Source organism: Dinoponera quadriceps, unplaced genomic scaffold (genome assembly GCF_001313825.1).
Source record: "Dinoponera quadriceps isolate SergipeBrazil2010 unplaced genomic scaffold, ASM131382v1 scaffold717, whole genome shotgun sequence".
Lineage (NCBI taxonomy): Eukaryota > Metazoa > Arthropoda > Insecta > Hymenoptera > Formicidae > Dinoponera > Dinoponera quadriceps.
The window spans coordinates 1,996,574-2,016,069 of record NW_014555639.1 but is presented as its reverse complement, the minus strand read 5'-3'; the positions used below and the strand labels follow the sequence as shown (position 1 = coordinate 2,016,069).

At 42.9% G+C, this 19,496-nt stretch overlaps 1 protein-coding gene across 2 annotated transcripts in view; it reads left to right on the top strand.

Annotated features, from left to right (window-relative positions):
- The window catches only part of LOC106745071 (beta-1-syntrophin), a 242,550-nt gene that overhangs the window by 192,329 nt on the left and 30,725 nt on the right, over positions 1-19,496 (top strand). For both annotated transcript variants that reach the window (XM_014620338.1, XM_014620337.1), the window contains exon 4: positions 7,550-7,758. In XM_014620338.1, coding sequence (XP_014475824.1) covers positions 7,550-7,758 — 209 coding nt within the window. The remainder of the gene's footprint in view (positions 1-7,549; positions 7,759-19,496) is intronic.

Here is a 19,496-nt window from a genome sequence, read left to right as displayed (position 1 = left end):
TGCGCCTACTTAGACGGCCTATAAACTGATAAAAACTTGCCTTAACGATACTGACACTTTTTAACTTCTTCCAATTCCACGGATTGAATTTTAATGCTACCTTCAGCAACCTATTTCGACATTAAAATAATGACGCGAAAACAGAAAGTCAAGATTTTATCAGGTCCAAAGAGGAGATTATATTATTGAAATTGACCCTATTTCGCTATCTTTTAAAAACTAACTCCCATAGGTAAAAATTAACGCTGTCCATACACAGAAAAAAATAGTCCTAAATCAATGATAGATTATAATATTCTTGCTTAAATATATGAGAATATCTATCATTGATTTATAAGACTATTTTTTTCCCATGTATAATAAAACTAAAATTTCATTAATTTAGCTAATTTTTTCTGTTCCTGTACTTAGTTTTTAGCTCTTACAACGAAAAACTAAGTCTGGTAACTACATTTCAGTTGTATTATATAAACAGCTCATTCTTTTTCTTCCATGCATTATGTTGTAGATTTAAAGGTTTAATATCGGGCCAAAGTTTCGACTCAGGATACTTCACCCATATGTAATTTTCACGAATATTCGATGAACATAAAAAATTCAAGAAGAGAGAGAGAAAGAGAGTGGAAGAACCATGAGGGAGGGATGGACGGTACTTCATAAATCTGAAAAAAGTGTCAAAGGCAGGATCGCGACGCCTGTGTGAGAAAAGAGTTCCAGGACTCGGGGGAGAAACGGTGAAGACTCGAAATCGGAAACGGAGACTGTGCTGCGCGGAATATCCCAAAGCTTTTCTGACGCTGGTAATCCCCTTAATTACCACGGACTATCCTAATTAAACGGTGTCATCATCGCCAGAAAGGCGAAGAGGTTTACCAAGAACGACCACCGCGCCGGGATTAAGCAAACCTCGCTTAGGTTTACGCGGTAAGAGTTGTTTTAACCCTTTCGGATCACTCAGCGATGTCGTTGATATTGCGAAATGAGCAAACGGGTGAAAGTATAGCAATCATTCTCAATTAGAGCGCTATGGTATTGTACATTAATAATTTTAATCTTGAAGATACCGTGTAGAGGAAGACATAAATGAGGTTTCTGGAAAATTGGATTTTTTTAACTTTAATAATTTTTAATCTTGCATACTTATCTTCACAAGCAACACGGAGGAAAGGAATTAGCTGTCTATATAATACAACTGAAATTTAGTTATTTATTATTAACCACATAGACAATGTTCTGGAATCTGATTGGAATCTGTTTAGATTTATCAAAGAAATAATAAGTTCTGGCTGGAAAATCAACGAAGATTAGAAGTGTAACATATCAAAAGTGCGATTTTTAATGGGAATGGACCCAAATAGATTCCATTTTCTCTGCCCAACGTTGCAATACTTGGGAATGTACGGAAAATTTCCATACGGACAGACCTAGTTTTCAGTTGTGGGAGCTAAAAACTAGGTGCAGTGGATGAACAGAATGAGCTAAATTAATTAAATTTCTGTTCTTTTATATATGTCTACATTATATGAATTAACTTTTACCTGCAGAAGCTACTTCTTTCTCCCTTGAAAACAACCTTTTGGTATCCCGGAGACCGTGGAATTTCACCCGAAGAATATACGGGATTAGCGACTCTACTATCGTTAATTTCAGCGGTAATACACACAATTATAATCTCTTCGCGATTCCTCCATTACTGGAAACGCGTTAAATCGCATTGCTCAAATTACGGCTTTTCGGGCACGTGCACCCATATTAAAACACGCCGTTCTGTTCTCTCTCTCCCTGGTTCACGGCCCTTGGAAGTTTGTCAATTGAATTTTGTATCTGGCGCGCACACGCGACACAAACTCTCTTTCATAATTAATTCCCTGTTTGTCGCGAAACATTATCAGTTCCCTTCTAATTAACGGAATCCGCGCGACACCGATTACACGCTCGCGGCGCTCCCAGGATATGCATCCTTCTTCAGGAGTTCAATTTCCGTGACATCAGCTTGCTCTCGCAATCTAAGTTCCGCCGTTTCGGCCGATTGTTCCCGCGGCAGGAACTTCAGGAAGCGGATCATCGTGGTCGTCGTCGTCGTTATTCCGCTTTTCCGGGATCGTTTGTGTCGTCTTAAATGCAAACGGCATAAGGAATCGTATGTAGCTTGTCTGACGCAGTTTCACCCTGAAGAAGCCGCATCGGCGCGCCTCTTCAACCGTGAAGAGAAGGAAACACCAGCCGGTGCCGACGTAGTGGTTGGATTCGCGCTGTAACTCGCTCCCGTCGTGTCGCCCCGGTATTACACGGTGATGTAATACGCGTCGCCGTTGTCTCTCTTAATGAATAATCGCAGGGAAGTAGCTCGCGCGCGGGCGTTAAGATGTAACCGTTCCAGACTCGATTCGCGCTATAAGTTCCCCTGTTTCGTTCACACACTGCGGCCCGTGAAGCTCGAATATTTTCACGGTCCGGAAATGTGTGGGATATTAACGCTCTGAAACGCAACAAGGAGGAGCCGGAAAAATTACGAACAAGATGATCGCTCAAATATCGAGTTCAAATATTTGATCGGAAGGAAGCAGAATTCTCCCAGGGAGATTTCATCCTCATCATTTTCAGCAACCTGAAGATCGCTCATTATTATGGTGTTTCATCGTCTGTTATGTAAAGATAGAATCACGGTCTCCTTTTACGACACGGTTAACGGAACGATTTAGCGCGTACCCGTCATGAGGCTCAACCATAACGAGAAGATTATCGGAAAAAATTTCAAACTTCAGTTAGATCGAAAGTCCGGGGAAAGATGCGAAGTTCGAGCTAAGCGAAACCAATTCTCGACAACAGTCGTGGGAGAAACGGAGTGTGTAAATTATTACAAAATACACAAAACCGCCGGCTACGCGGCATCGTAATACCGGTTGTCGCGTTAAACCCGCGCTACTCGTACGTGCATTTCAATTTCTTTTTTCTTTTCGAAGGGATAACAGACAGAGAGCGCGCACGGAGCATTTTAATATCTTTGATTACTCATTCCCGAGCGTCATGGGGGATAAACCGGGAGGATTCACGGCAGAATGAGCACCTCTGATTAGAAAACGCGGGTGTGGCTCGACGACAATGCTGTCTGGCTGTTAACATCTCGCTCGTCCTCTTGAAAATCCCCTTCTGGATACTCTCCTTTATAACCAGCAGCCAGCAGTCACCCTCCCCTACAGCCATCCCCTTGTCTTCGGAACACCTCCTTTCCTCTCCCCCTCCTCTCCTACTCTCTCTCTCACCCATCTCCGGTATGTAGACGCAGAAGCACGCGAGACGCTGAAGAAGCGGACCTGCCGGATGAGGCAGGATGGTTATCGCCGGCTGAGTTTACGCCAAAGCCGCCACCGTCGCACAGTTTATTACAGGCTCGTCTTTATGATATTCCAACCTTCAAAAATGCATTAAGCGCACATAAAGAGAGCTCCGGAACAGTCTGCTGCAGCGCGCCTTCGTCGTTGTCGGTGACGTTGGCGGCGTCCTACCCACTCCCGGATGTCCCATCAAACTTTAAAGCGATGGATATCCTTTTCTTTCCAGGGAGAATCGAAGTTCCTCCACCGGGGAGCTGAAGCAAGCGGAACCGTGTCTCCGTAGACTTGTCTGGGGCCCGGCTGAATTTTTGATGACGGATGTGCGTTAAAACAAAGAATACGGGGACGTTAAAATCGAGGTGAAGGAGAATTAAGCCCCCGTTAGAAGAGATTTGAATTGTGATTTTTTATCTCTCTCTCTCTCTCTCTCTCTCTCTCTTTATGCTTCGATATGAGTGATTCAATTTGCGATAATCATCGGGAGAGCGGATTTAGTTCGACTTTCATCCACGTTTTGGCACGTAAGATAATGAGCGTTCTCGCAGGATCGATATTGTATGCACGCAGATACGATAGATAAATAGAATGATTGACAATGTGTGATAGGAGTCCGTAACATTATGGGTGTTATGGCGCGCGCGCACTCGACGATTACGTCGATAATTATTTGGTGCGATAATATAATTAATAGGAACGCGCCATTCCGCGATAATGCCGTTAATAAGTACGTAGGATTCCGTTGATTGAACGTTATAGAATGTAACTGGGCACGGTCGCGCATATTACTTCGTATCACGTGATGACGTTATGACGTTATGTGCTGCGCCACGGTTATTAACGCCGCATGAAATCGAATGAACGATAATAAAACATTGGATCAACGTGGATTATCGTCTGCGTATTACCTTCGCGCACATCTCCCACATTCCGCGAATTTCATGGTAACTTAATGTATCAGAGACTTAACATGACATTTGAGAGAATACGAAGATTTCTTCTATGTCGGTTGGGCACAAAAAATTACGATTTTTAGATGACACTTTTATCCGACTTTCAGGCGGTTTATCTCTCCTATCTATGCAAGTGATTTTACCGATTTTTAGGTGATATCTTTATCTGCACAAATTGTTCGTTTATTTCTTACTTTTGAAGTTTGTAAGAGAAGCGTCCATTCGATAGAAATGAATTTCGGCGCACGCGAACGCAAACCCGTGTGCTCTATATTTATGTGGAGATGATAAAACAGAAGTCCTCCCTCAGAATCGCTTCCGTTCTCGTCCTGGTCTTCGCTCGCGCGTCTTGACGAGCAAACCGGAGGAAAACTCGCGGAAGCAGACGAAGCGCAAAACAAGAAACGAAAGCGAAATCCGGTCGATCGGATGCCCGGAAAATTACATTCAAGGGAAATCGCGCTCTTAAGGGGAAAAACGCGGGAAAGGGGGGAGGGGTAAAAATGGGAAAGGATGGAAAGCGAGGTAACGAAATGACGCGAACGCATTTCGATTTCCTTTGAGCCACCGTCGCGCGGAACTGTGCGCGTCTGCCTCGCCTCTTCGTCCTTTCGCTGCCTTTGTCGTTTCGGCTCTTTATTGCCTAAACGCCACCCTCGCCCTTCCGCTCTTTAGAACGAATCAGACCTTCGAAGATTTTTCGCGGATCCGGGCGATTTTACTTTCGCCGATGAAAAGCAGGGCTCGTCTTGAGAACCGAGACCTTTTCGCGGGCCTCGCGGGGTGTGCGGGTGGGTGAGAACGTGCTCGTGCAACGTTAGAGCACTTCCGTGAGAGCTCGGGCGAGGAAGTCCGAAAAATTTCGAAACGGAGAAGGGAGAGCCGAGGGAATCGATAAATATGGAAATGCGAGTGGGGAGTGACGATTCAATACAAAGGATGCATTTTCTTGCATCGCGTCGCGTCCTTTCGTAATATTCGGCATTATTTCTCCTCAATTCCTCGATGGAATTTTAAAGAAAATAGCGGCCGAATAGCGCCGGAATCATTTCCAGACGGGAATATATCCGCGAGCACAAAGCTTTCATTGCTACAATTGTATCCTTCCTTCCCCGCATTCTACGTACTCCTCTCCTTTGCGCTTCTAACCGGCGGTGCCCGTTGCTGCAAATCAAGCGATTTTTCCACGGATCTTTCGAGAGTGTGCATTTCGGCGAGAAGGCACGCAACGAAAGCCGGAAAACCGCGAGAAAATCGTCGCGCGCGGTAATGCGCGAAAAACGCGCGGAGTCACGTCCTGCGATCGCTAACCGGGAGGAACGAGTTAATTTTCGTCCGCGTTGAAATATTCGCGCAGAAGGTGAGACACGTTTCAGGAGCACTTCGAGAATGTTAATCGCGCCTTAAGGTTAGGCGTCGTATTGAGAACACATTGTTGCAAACGATTGACCGCCAATGCGAAATTGCATAATTCGATATCGCTCTCTCGGAAAGAGAGTTATAATTCGCGAGCTGTTTTCCGCTTGACCGTTATAGAATTGAACGGAGCACACGCGATCGATTAAATTCCTCCACGCAATAAAAGACGAGGGGGAAAGAGAGAGAGAGAGAGAGAGAGAGAGAGAGAGAGAGAGNAGAGAGAGAGAGAGAGAGAGAGAGAGAGAGAGAGAGAGAGAGAGAGAGAGAGAGAGAGAGAGAGAGCATCGATCACGTGATCCTATCATTTTGACATCACGTTTCGTTTCCAGCGATGTTTCTGTCCCCTTTCCTGCAGGAACAGTGTTTGTCTCGTTCACCTCTTTTTAGGCAGAAAAGGCCGGGTAGACGGGAATGACATAAAGGGGCTTTTAACTCGAGCGTAATTTCCTTTTGATCGGAAATTCAATATTTTCTTACGGCCGCCGCGCGCCTTTCCGCGCACGTAGGCGAGTTTGCTGCTTCCGGAACTTTCCGCACGGGTTCTCGATAGAGAGCGATTAGAATGCGTACATGGAATCGGCTAAAAAAGAAGCGAGAGCACGTTGGGGCATGCTTTCCGTACGAAATGCCGATGAATTTGACGCGAATCTAAGCTCACTGGGCGAGAGAGGAAATGGCAACAGCGTCGGCTCGCGAATGCCCGGCTTTTGCTCTTTCCGCACGGAGTACGAAGCAAATTTATCGGAACGTTACAACATGTTATATGGAATATGGAAATTGCCGTAATTTACATTCTCTATGGGCAATTAAGATACCGACCTTTATCTCGCTCGATACGATCGGAAAGATTACTTCTTCAAAAACGCCTCTATCGCCTGGTGACGTGGGAAATTGCTTAAACATTCTTAATCATTTTTTCTTTCCTGGTGACTAAAATATGGTAGCAATTGCCCCGAATTGATCGGGCCAATACGCTAAAAGTTATGCTCACGATATACATGGCGGATCGATAGTACGCTGTAATTGCAATCGCCCAATTATTGGCGCTGGAAAACAGGTCTACCATTAGCATAATAAATCTCGTATGCCTGGCCAGACAGGAAATTGCGAGGTTCTCCGGGCGCGTGGTACACGCCGACGAATTGTGTGGGATGTCGAGGAGTGAAACAATCTCCAGAACCCGCGATACCACGATTATAAACTTATTCCGGACCTTCGTGACCGATCCCGCGCGATTTACGTCAGGCGAATTAAAGTTTTCACGTTAACGCAGGGAAAGGTTTATGAGCTATCAAGAACGATACCTGGCGAGTTCAATCCAGGCGCTGTCGTCCGCCCTCTCGTTACGTGATTGCCGGAACCTACCCTCTCTTGTTACGAAAGAAAAAAAAGAGAAATGGAGGGAAAATGTTCCAGTAATAGCTCTCTCGGCGTAAGATAAGATTGTCAAATTCCGTCGACTTTTAAGAGCGGATGAGATCACGTCGGTATTTTCCGTATGCTCCGGAAGGGTGAAGCGTTTAAGACTGCGCGATCGACGGTATTGAACCATATTACGAGCGGGAACGTTTTTTCGCCCGTACGTTAACGAACTGGCAATTTTCCAAGCCAATGGAAAATAGCGCAACGCGAGAAACGGTTCCAGCAAAGATATTTGCGTTGTTATCGCGGTGATTACGGCCGATTATTCGCCTTCGGAAATGGAGGTATATCGAGGCGTGACAGTTCGCTCTATTGAATCCGCGGAGATTTTAAGAAACGATAATTGTAACGGTCCTTTCTTCCTCTCCGCCTTCGTCTCGTCGAACGTCGTCTTTATATTCTCCTTCGATTTTTTTGCCGCAGAAGGACGCATCCTGGAGCTACACTCGCCCGACGGCGTCCACGAGTGTTGGCTGAGAACCACTGACAACACAGAAGCGAATGTCTGGTTCAATGCTTTGCACTCGGCGCTGGCAGCCCTCACCTTGAAAGCGTTACGACTGGCCTCAGCACTTCCGGATCCGCAGCAGCTTCAGCATATCGGCTGGCTCGCGAGGAGACATTGTCTTCAGGTGAGAGAAGTTTCCGAACCATCCACCGGAGGAATTCTATGTCTGACCATAGCATTCAGCCGAAACTGCTCGACATCTCATGGGTGTGATGCTACGCAAGCTCAATGCGGCAGCCTCAATCGTGTTCATCTTAATCTCACGCTAACAATGTTCATGCGATAATCATGTCAGGATACTTGAACATTTAGAGTCGCTAATGAGACATTCCTCACGCCGTTTCGGAGGAGAATAATACGTTTCAAATTCAGCAAACACTTGATAAAATTTCCCTACCAAACAAGCTTCCTATTTAACAGTCTTTGTTTTAGTTGATAATCTACGCTTTATGTGGACCTCGCGATCCCATTTGTCACCTCGTTCTCAAAGTTGCACGTTACGCCGGACAATTTTATTTACATCAGGTGCGGTTCTCTTATTGATCTGTTCGCCGGCTCAATATGGCATTTGGTAGTATTTCTATTAATTTAATCGTATTTATATTAATCTTAACAAGATTACATTTGCACGGCAATCCGGTTGTGACAATCGTAGTTAGTGAACTCTCGCATTCGATTGGTATATCCTTTTCTATCTAAAAAATATGCTCCAATTAAATGCAAGAGCTCACTAATTACGATTGTTACTAAACCGGATTAACGTTGCCGTGTAATAGGATTGAATGTTCACGCAATAATCGTATCAGAGTACTTGAACAGTTTGAGTCACCGGTGAAAAATTCCCCACACCGTTTCGGCGGAGAATAACAATTTTCCAATTCAATTCACATTTAATGAAATTTTTCCAGCAAAGAAGCTTCTTGTTTAACAGTTTTAAGCTCGTTACAATTGATAATCTATTTGCCGCCTTGTTCTCAAAGTTACGCTGGGCAACTTTATCTACGTCAGATGCGGTTCTTTCATCTTGTTTATCGATTTATTCGTTCCGTCCCATCGGTGTGGCTGAAAACGATTTTTTTTTCTCGACAATCGATAAGGAGCGCCCGTAGGAGCGCGGCCACGTTTTACCGGGTGTCGATCGTTTCCCAGCGGGAGCACACACGCTGCGGTGTGCACACGTCAATTCTGATTTTCCCGTTTTTCCGACCTCGGCTCCGCGTACGAGATATACACACATCGTTAGATCTTACGGTTCAGTTTATATCCAGCAACGTGTGCGCGAGAGGAAGCGAGGGCGTTAGACGTCCTGTGTGACAATAGACCGGCCCGCAGGTATTGGATTATTCAATGTCGACGTTATAGGAAAGCGGACGAGCCCGGATCTAACCCTCGTCGATCGAGCTTCCTTGGATCTCGCGAGCGCACCATATTGCCTGATTACTGTCGCGACCGCTCAAATACGTGCCGTCTGGCTCAGAGAGACGTCGGCCAGTATTTAAGCAGCCCACGGGACGATTTTGGAGGAGGGCGACCGGCAATCAGGCGCGCTAATGCCAATCAATTATGTGCCGGTAGCCGGCGTGCCCTACGGCCCTCCTGCGGCGTCCTTGATGCCGCCGGCGTTCGTAGGGCGGTCCTTTATCAACAAGGCGACATCCGGTGGCGGGCTTCGCGTATTAGTTATCGATTCCCGCCCGGTTACACGATCGGCAGATCGATGACGCCGGCCTGCGCGCGTTCACCTGCTGTGTGTGATCTCGTGCGAGTGACACGTCCACGGAGACGCTGGCCGGAAGATGGAAAGATCAACTGTCGCACCTCGGCGATCCTCGCCGGTGGCGATATTTAATTGGAAGCTCCGAATTCGAGATAGCGGACGTTGCCCGCGACGCTGATTTCGCCAATAAATAGTCACTGATTGATGGAAATCACAATTTGATCGGTCGTGTAGCGTAACTAGGTGTTAAAGCTTCATCCGGCCCAGTTTCGTGTCACGATAATGGCAGATCTCGGGTTTCCACGGTGACGTTCGATTGAAAATTTTCAGTAGAATCGATTTCTGCCCGACGCGCTTTATAATAATAATAAATAGTCGACGCGGAATTGTTCTTCGATTAAAACCGGTCATCTGTCGAGCGCGTTTAACGGCAAACCCCGATCGTAATTTATATCGTGCGACTGAACATTTCAATATAATTCGGCGTTTGTTATTCTTTCAGTCTTCTTTCGCCGGGGAAGACAGTGAGATTTCACGAATATCAGCCTCAATGGCAATAAAAATGTTTTGTTCAAAATTCAAATACGTCCATAAAACTTCACTTTAGCGGTTGTGTGAACGATTTGGATAGTTTTTGAGACGAAATATTGACGTTGAACTGTGAATTCGACCGCGATTATTATGCAATGAGAAACCTAAATTTAACTGTTCTCTGTTTTTTTCCATCAGAAAAAGTAAGGAAATTTCACGAATATCAACCTAATTGACAATGTAACTGATTTGCTAAAAATAAAAATATATCGTAGAAACTTCGCTTTGGCAATTGTTGAGAGTTTTTTAAAGCCTGAAATATTGACGTTTAATAGTAAATTCGGTCGGATTGTTATGCAACGATAAACCTAACTTGTTCTTTATATTTTCTATTACTGAAAAAGACAATTAAGCTCGTCATTGTTAATGAGAGTGATATACTTCGAATAAAAGTACGCTCGAAGAAATTGACTTTGACGATTGTGCCAAAGTTGAGAGTTCCTCAAGACATAAAATATTAACGGAAGGAAGGTCGATGATTCCGGCGGATGCGCGAGCTCTCTGAAAAATGTTCATCGTTTCGACTGGCCCTTCAACGCGCGCCTTCCGCGCGAAATCCTGACATATCGACATTACCGCGCGCGTTTCATATCGCAACTTGGACAAATATTGGCCCCATTGTATTCCCGATATTTACACTCGCATAAATCGCGTGCTCTATCGTTCGAATCTGTCGCGAAACGGAACGCACGCTCGCCCGCCCGCCTCTCGGCGCGAATAGCTCGGCATCGCATTAATTAGCGCGCCGGCGATCGCCGCGCGTCCGAGTAGAATTTATCGATTGGTGATCCATGACCCTGTGATCGGCGCGTGTCATTTAATTAACGATCCGATGGGATATTTAAGCGCCGCCGCCGGTAATCCAGCGAAGCGAAGCAACGTTTATGGATTTCCCCATCGTGCCATGATCAACCGGCTGAACGAGTTGTATCATTATTTAGGTGCGCGGCCGTTCGCACTGGCCGCCTCGTAAAGCTGGATATTGCATTTTATGAACAGCGCCGGGCCAGCGAAATGCTGCAAGCATGCCGATCGGCCGGGTTTTCATAACTGGAACAAAAAATGCAGTAAAAAATACTCAAAACCGCCGTGAAAAACGTCGACCATAACATCGCCGGGTCCCACTTTGCGCGTGCCTACTGTTTGCATCCCGTGTCACCTGTAACGCCCTGCCATTGTGTTTAATGTCCTTCATAGCGCGTGTCGTCACGTCGTGCTTAAATCGTCGATTTATTTTATTTGCTGCTGGCAACGCAATCGATTCTCGGTCGGTTCCGCTATCGACACGCTTTCGATCCTCTCGCTGGTCAAGCATGTTAGCCGATTATAGCAGTTGTCTCTACCTGTTGGACTGTGAAGTTCCTGCATACACGGTGTAACGTATACAGGTCGATCGAATCGTCCCAATTTCCTTACTTAGCAGCAACTTACCACGTTTGCTACCGTGCTTAGTAAAGATGTACTACCAATTAGTATCGTATTTTCAGTGGCGCACCAAGAAGGCTATGCATAAATTTGACTTATATATTCATTTTACCATCTAAATAACAAACGTTAACGAGATAGAAATATATAATATTATAAATGTGAAAATATGATATTTTCATTTTCTTATCAATGCTATTTTTGTGCATTAGTTGATCTAATAGAGATAGCGTAAATAATAAAAAGCGATTTAAATATATGTATTCCGAATATTACTATAAATTATGAACTTCACACCGCTCAAAACAAAATAATCGATAATTCTGAAATGTATGTATATATTAGTCCTTACTACCATAGTAGTTTTTCATTAAAATCTTTTGGTTTAGAAACATTACGACAACTGTAAGATTTGTTTAATGGATTAAACATTGAACAAGTTTTGTTCTGTCTCTTTTCAGCTCTTTTTAGATGGAAGTAACATTGCTAACGTAATTCACGAAATAATCTTTCTCCAGTCATTCTTCGGGGGCATCGTGGATAATCCGTGATGATACTCGGAGGATTTTATTAGCGCCAGAGTGTATCGACCCTCTTACTCGTTAAATATCGTAGATAAGCCTTAAGAGGATGACTTCTCGAAAGAATCAACGTCATCGCTTTCACTCACCCTCTCTGCCTCATTCACGGAGTAGAGAGGGAGGGGGAGAAACCGCGTGCAGGATACAGCGTGCAGTCCAGTAAAATAATTAATCCTTGACCAGTGCCGGGGTGGTAGCTCGTATAAAGTATCACGTGCAGGGAATTCGAGTGGAAATTTATCCCATGCGTATCATTCGGTTGATGGTTATTTTTAAAATCGCGAAATTCGCAGCGCGCAGAGTTATGCGGTTATCTCGCGAAGATCGATCGGCATCCGGGCCATTCGCAGCTTTTGATCTGACAAGCCTGTGCTTTTTGTTTGCTGAATATACTTTACCACTATACTAGTAATGGTTACCGGGAATTACCGGGCGTAAATTCGTATCACGGTAATTATCGGACTCCGCATTCAGCCTATCTTACCATCACAATTACGATTAATTATCGGCGAATTGACGCCAAACTTTTGCGCAAATAGGTTACTTATTAATCGCACGCGAGCTTATACACACACACACACATACGTAGCCTCTATAATAATATATATACACGGCTCTCGCGACGTATAAATCTGTAGACCTATTCTTCCGCGATTCCTCGGTGGAGCCATTGTACCTCGCGATATAACCGCGGCGACTAAATCCGACGATACAATACGCTCTTCTCCGCGACTGCGAACAATTTCCACGCATTTACATACCTGACCTGACTTAACGCTCTCATTGTTCTCTTTAAACGCCGGACATGCGTCTCAACACACTCCCCGTTTTCGCACCAGCCGTGTTTTACAATTTGGCGAACATCGCATCCGTGGGAATCGATTGTCGGTTCCGCGATCGGTAAGGACGTTTCGGAGGTCTCTTCCTCTTCGCGGGGTAAGGAAACACGATATCTCGGCTCGGCGATTTGTAGAAGGGGCGTGACGCAAATACGAGTCGGCGAAGCTCGAGGGGTGGAAGCAGGCCGATAAATCCGGCGCAAGTTCACATATTGAATCGGCGACGCCGCCGGAAGTAACGTCCGGAAAGTCCGAGCATAGGTGGATGGCGGAATGCCGTCTTTCCTAATCTCGTATATATACGGCTCGCAATAAAGTGTCGATCCTGCGAAAGATACACCGATCTTCCTGACTGGCGCGCCCCGGTGACGCGGACTATGCGTTTCCCCGAATCGTGATTCACGGCACGACGCGGACTCGGGGATTACATGAAATTGAAGCCGCGACACACACAAGGTTATAAAACTTATGACCGGTTTCTGCGCGGGTTTAAACAGCGAGCCCAAATGCGGCTCAACCCCCTCTCCCCCGTCTCGTGTCCCAACAGTAGATCATCGTTTCTCAATCTTCATTAATTTCTAATAGCTGAAAATACAATTTGCTGCGTCTCTGAGAAATAATGTAGGAGAAAAGGAGATGAGACGGCGAAACGGGTAAGATGACGATTTATTAATTTTCCTAAGCTAATAACGAGCCAAACTCTCACATTAGAGGTTTTTTAATAATAATAAATTATAATTTGACTTGACTCAATGATAGATAATATAATAAGAAATGTATTTTGGATACATCTATATATGTAATATTATAATATAATTCATATATGTGTATTAAGTCCATATATGTAATTTTTTGTTAAAATATATATTTTTTCATAAAACATTACACAATTACAGTAAATATTTTCACTTTCTCCATTAATTTTTTAATAACAATAACATTATTAATTAGTTAGTTTTTACTTAATTTTGATTTATTTAATTAATCCCCAATATGTTATTGTCCTTTTAAATGTACAATATTATAGAGATAAATACTGTATAGTACATTTAAACATGCATATAATAACGTATTATTATTTCTCATTTATCATATTGCAATATTTATTGTTTAATTGGATAAATAAATATAGTGATTATGGAGTAAGATAATATATCACGTGCGGGCAAAATGACGTATTCGTACATTTTATTTTAAATTATACAATTATAAATAATTGTTTTCATTTCTGTTCTTATCCAGATTTTATTTTCTCTTTAAGTTACATTATCACACAAATTATATTTTTATTCATAAACAATATTTTTATTTATATTTTATTTCTTATATTTTATTGTGTTGTACAAATATTATAATAACAAAATAACATAAAAAAATTTGTGAAAATTATCTTTTTTTCTACGCATAACAGTTTTGTCAACTTATGCAGGCAACTTTAACTATTCAGAAAAAAATTGATCGTCAATTTTACGTCACTATGAAAATGACGAAATATTGGCGAACTTTAAAGTCGCTTATAGAGAAAAAAGCGATATGACATCCGCGCAAAATTGTGAGTGAGAGGACTCCGAAAGACTCAAAGTGCTCTCTATGCGAGAGAGGCAAGATCCTCCTTGAAGAGTGCAATTAACTTGTCACCCGTAACGACTTCCTTTCTCAATTTAGCGATCGCTCACGATGCCGGAAAAAAGGTCTTTTCGAGAGAAATAAATAATGGGAATACATTGGGTGCGAAGAGCGTTAAAATTCCACGTCAAAGTGCATTGATGGCGTCGATTAATTTTGTCGTGTCGTGTCTGCCCGCTTGCGATAAACGAATTTTCATGGAATTTCGGTATCCGACACTTTCGGAGGAGTAGCGACGAGCTATTATAATTTCCATGAAAATCGGACAGACGTCGGGGGCGATCGTTTTATTTCGCACAGCCCGGCCTGGATATAAATTCGTCCCCAATCATGCTGCAATTTCTGTTTACTCAGTTCTTATATCCCGTATTTGGCTCTTTGATAGAAACGTATTTAACTGTCGCGTTTTTAGCGAAATTAAACGGCTTTCAGTGGGCCGAGCGCAAACAATAATAACGATGACATGAATTCAATATAAATATTGATAAAAGGCGCATCGCAAGAAGTCTCGTATAATAATTCTGTTATAAAAGCAGTAATTGTCAAATTATTCACGAACGATAGACAACAAGTCAAAATGCATAACTTGTTAAATGTAACAGCATATTATTATGCAATAGTCCATTAGTCAGAGTCACACAAAAGAAAAGGATGTTCTGGTGCGTTTTATACTCATTGTGCACGGGAAAAAATGCTGTTAAATCAATAAAATTTCCAATAGCAGCGTAATTGGAATAAATCTTCTTATTCATTGGCAAACATCATTAAAATTACTGTTATGCATTGTTTCAATAATTAAAATATTAGTTTCAGTGATATCGCTATTGATTCAAAGAAGATTGATTTACTTCAATTACGCGTGCAGTTGGGATTTTTATTGATTCAACGTCTTTCTTTTTTTCCGTGTGCAAGCTTCGCATAATTTTTTTCTTGAAAATTAGGTACTACCGACGCACGTTACCGCACACTACTGACCCCTGAATCTTTTCCGAGTAATTTAGAGCTGTTGATTGAAAATACACGTATGTGAGTCTTTACACGACGGCATTTTCCCATCGGAAATCGATGCGATTTACGTCTAAATATGCACTACGTAATATAATGTTTTATGCGCGTTCAAATTGTACACTCGCCATTTCGTATTGATATTCAACGACGTCGAGCCATCCAGGTCCGCCGATGAATCCCACCGCTGCACCCCAATTCTGCGTGGCTCCGTTTTCGTCCTGCATCCACCTCCCCGCAGCGTCCAGTCGTTGTTCGACGTTGATCGCCCTACACTCGCTTCACTGCGCTGCTCTCGCGATCATTTTAACAGCACTTAACGATTTAACGAAGAGTGCGCGATAAATTCCAATATGCCGAGCATATATACTTGCAAGTCGCATCTTAAAAGATCGTGAGCCGAGTTTCACGGCACTCTTCCGACGAGATTAGAAAGCAAAACGCTCTCATCTCACGAGAATTTCAATTTTTAAAAGGAAGAATATCCATTAATTATTAAATTTAGCGACAATTTCAGCTGAAGTGACGTTACAACTTGTCATTGTGAGAAAAATTTAGAAAATCGACAGTAGAATTTATCGTGAGCTAAATAGATAATCGTACGCTCCGCATGCTGTGGCGCGGTTCTGATATGCATTTTACATTAATTGAAGCTATTAGAGAATTGTATAGAATGAATCATTTCGTCGAGCAATTGTATATTTTCAATCAATTTCAAGAACGAAAATATTTATAAATAAGCTTATTACAAATTAAGAGATAAAGAAAAAATATTAAAAGATGGGATATATATAAATTAATGTAAATTAAATAAAAATATTAAATATTAAGAGGGAATATTTGATAATTTAAATGCCTGTTAAATATAAGGTGAATGTCCGAATTAGTTTTTAAACTTTGACAGTACGATTTCAACTGCTTAAAGTTAAAAAATAGCTACAAAAAATACCAAAAAGACGCTTTATTTTAACAATCAGTTTCTAAGATGTCGGCGAGTAATTATTCGAACTGTCACTGTTAGCAGCGCGCCTATAATTACAATATTCTTTTACTATAGCTTTTAATTTTATTTGGAACTTGTTTTAACAGATAATATATAAAATTTAGAGCAGGAATTCCTAAAGTATAGGTCGCGAACAATTTTAGAACATTAAATTATACTTTACTATTTCGTATAGTTTTACAAACTTAAGCCGGATGCAAACTTATTGCATATCTTCGTAATGTATCAACGTATCATAACAGTGTGGACGGATTCGTTGTAAAATTGTGTACCTAGAATTAATACATTTATCAAATTATATTTGATAAAAAATAAAAAAGTAAGAGTAGTAAAGTAAAATAAATAAAGTAGTATAAATAAATAATCAATTTATCCTCCCCCTTCCCGCTTTTTTAACTACTAAAACTAAATGGATAACGGACGTTTGCCGTTTTAAAAAGTGGGTCGCGGTTCGTACAGTGGAAACCCTGATTTTAAATAAAAACACATTTTTTTATATTTTCTTAATATGATATGATTTGACTTATCAAGAAGAACAGATGCGATAGATTGTCATAAATTGGAACACCATCACTAATTGGGACATTCATCTTAACGGGAGTTTGAACAAATTATTTCCCGATTGTTTCGAGCAATATATTTCAATGGAGAAACGAGAATCCGAATATTGTGTAGTCGGATCTCTTAAACAGATATGAAATATGAACATGATGGCGATTTTCGGAGTAATTCGCTCGCTCATTTCCGACGAGTGCGTTGCCGTTGGATTAAATCTGAGGTCGAGCGGCCATTAAATTAGCCGTCGAAAATTAACGGTACGCCATTTAAGTATATTTTAATTAATCCGAGCACACAGTAAAGCCGCGCTTGCTCGCGTACGCAGTCCTGCATATTTTTTCACGAACCTGAAGTTAACGTAATTGGCCGAAACTTAAAGCGCCGTTCAATTAACCCCCGGGATAATAAAGCGCCGCTTTGTAATGCCCTTTCCGTTCGTGGTCAAATGTAAAATTAAGCGCGGTCGGATAAATAAAAAGGTTCTGCCGGCACGTGTAGAGCGACGAGCGACACCGAAGCCGCCATTCTTTATCCCGGAGATCACGGTGCTGTGCTGCAGAAATCTGCGAGAAAATTCGTGATAAATCTCTGGAGAGACGCGATTCACCATATTTCCCCGGTTTTGCATCGTGTCCGCTTTTTGTGACGGCGGACACGCGCAGCTTCTGATAGCATTAATCCCCGGCGATAAATTAGAACGACAATACCACACGCCGTTGCGCGCCGGTATCGCCGGATATTTCCCTGTAATTTCGAATTGACGAGATATCTCGCGAGGATAAAAGTGCGAATGTTTGCAGTACGCATTCACGGCTCAATTTCCTTCTCTAAGCGCGCGGTAAGGAGCGACAATAAACTTACCCCTGTCGCCGTCCTCCCTGCGATCTTTCTTCGCTCCGCCACCCCCATGTCGTCTCCCTCTTGCGAAAGTCCTTCGTCCCGGCTAACTAGAAACAGTTTCAGGGGTCAAGAAGAATAGAACTTAGCGAGAGGAATGCGGAATCAGCATCGTCGTGGAAGAGGGGTGCGGTGGGGTTAAAGGTATTCCGAGTGGGCCAGGCTTTTCCGATCGCTCAAGCCCGCCAATCGGCGATTCCGTCCGGCCGCTGGTATTTATTCGGTGCGCCTTTCTAGGGGAAGCTCGCCGCTAACCGCTATCTCAACTCTCTCAAACCCCCTTTTCCGCAATCCTTGTGTTTCTCACGGCCGAAAGAGGCGCGAGAGACTCGTGTGTCTATGTGTGCAAATACCCAAATCCTGTGTGTGCATTCGCACGTACATCGCGCGCCACTATCGCATCGGCGATCAGCTTTCGTGGCGATTCAGCAAAGGTTTGCTAACTTCTGACATCGTGACTGAAGCACTTCAATTCTTACACGAGAAGATGTCAAGATGAAGAAATAAATATAATTTATTACTGACGAGAGCACACGGAATGCCACTTACTGATTATGATTTGCAGCTTTTGACTCTGTTAGTTTCTTTCCGTGTAGACTCACTAACTGATTCAATTCCAAAGCTGAAAATCATAATGAGTAAATTTTTCTTGAATCACAAGAATGATACTTTTAGTGGTATTATATGGAATTTCTTCATGTATAGGAGCCAAGAGAGAGACAGAGAGAGAGAGAGAGAGAGAAAGAGATTTATCTCCATATAAAATTATATACTCTTGCTTACGTATGTATGTATAAGAAAATTCTTATATATATATATGTGTTTTCAATTGATATAAATTTTTTTCTGTGCACTAATGACTCACTAGTGATTCCCGATGACCTGAAGCTCTGTTTCAGGTCTATTAAAAAATGACAAAAATTATTCGAAGTAATAGAATTCAAATCGAGATCCTTCAGCTTTCCACGGATTTTCGCACATATGTGTAAATTAGATTTCGACAATCTTCGCAAATAGCAAAGAGTACAGCGAAGTTTCCAGCTCGCGATCCTTTCTCCGCCTGAACGAGTGCTCTTCCTGACAGAGTAACGACTCTTCGACCCTCGATCACTCGATTCCTGAAAGCTCTTTCACACACGGTCCATCCTGCAAACCTCCGGACTGCATCGAGGAGCTCGTTATTAATTAGAACGCGAGCCACTATCGGTCCTCAAACACAGACACCGATGTTCCCTATCTATAACCTTCCCTCGAACGTTCCTCTCATCCTTTCTGTCCCTTTCTCCCTCTCTATATTCCACCCTTCCGCAGCGATATCCATCTCACTCACCGCGCGGAAGTGGATAGTGCATCAGCAATGCTAAGCAAACTGCGGCTGGAACGACGGATCAAGAGACGATCGTGTACGTGTTCGTTTGCCAGCGTCAGTGTGCATGTGCGTTCGTGTGTCAATACTCGTTCAAGTGTATCCACACAACGACTTGGGTAGGTGGGACACGGGATGTGGGATTGGCACTTTTGCGTTTGTGTGAACGATGGGATACGTGCTATCGTGGTCCACCAGGCTTCAAGACGAAACGTTGATGCGTTCCTCCGACGGAGACATGTTCGGAGGGGGGG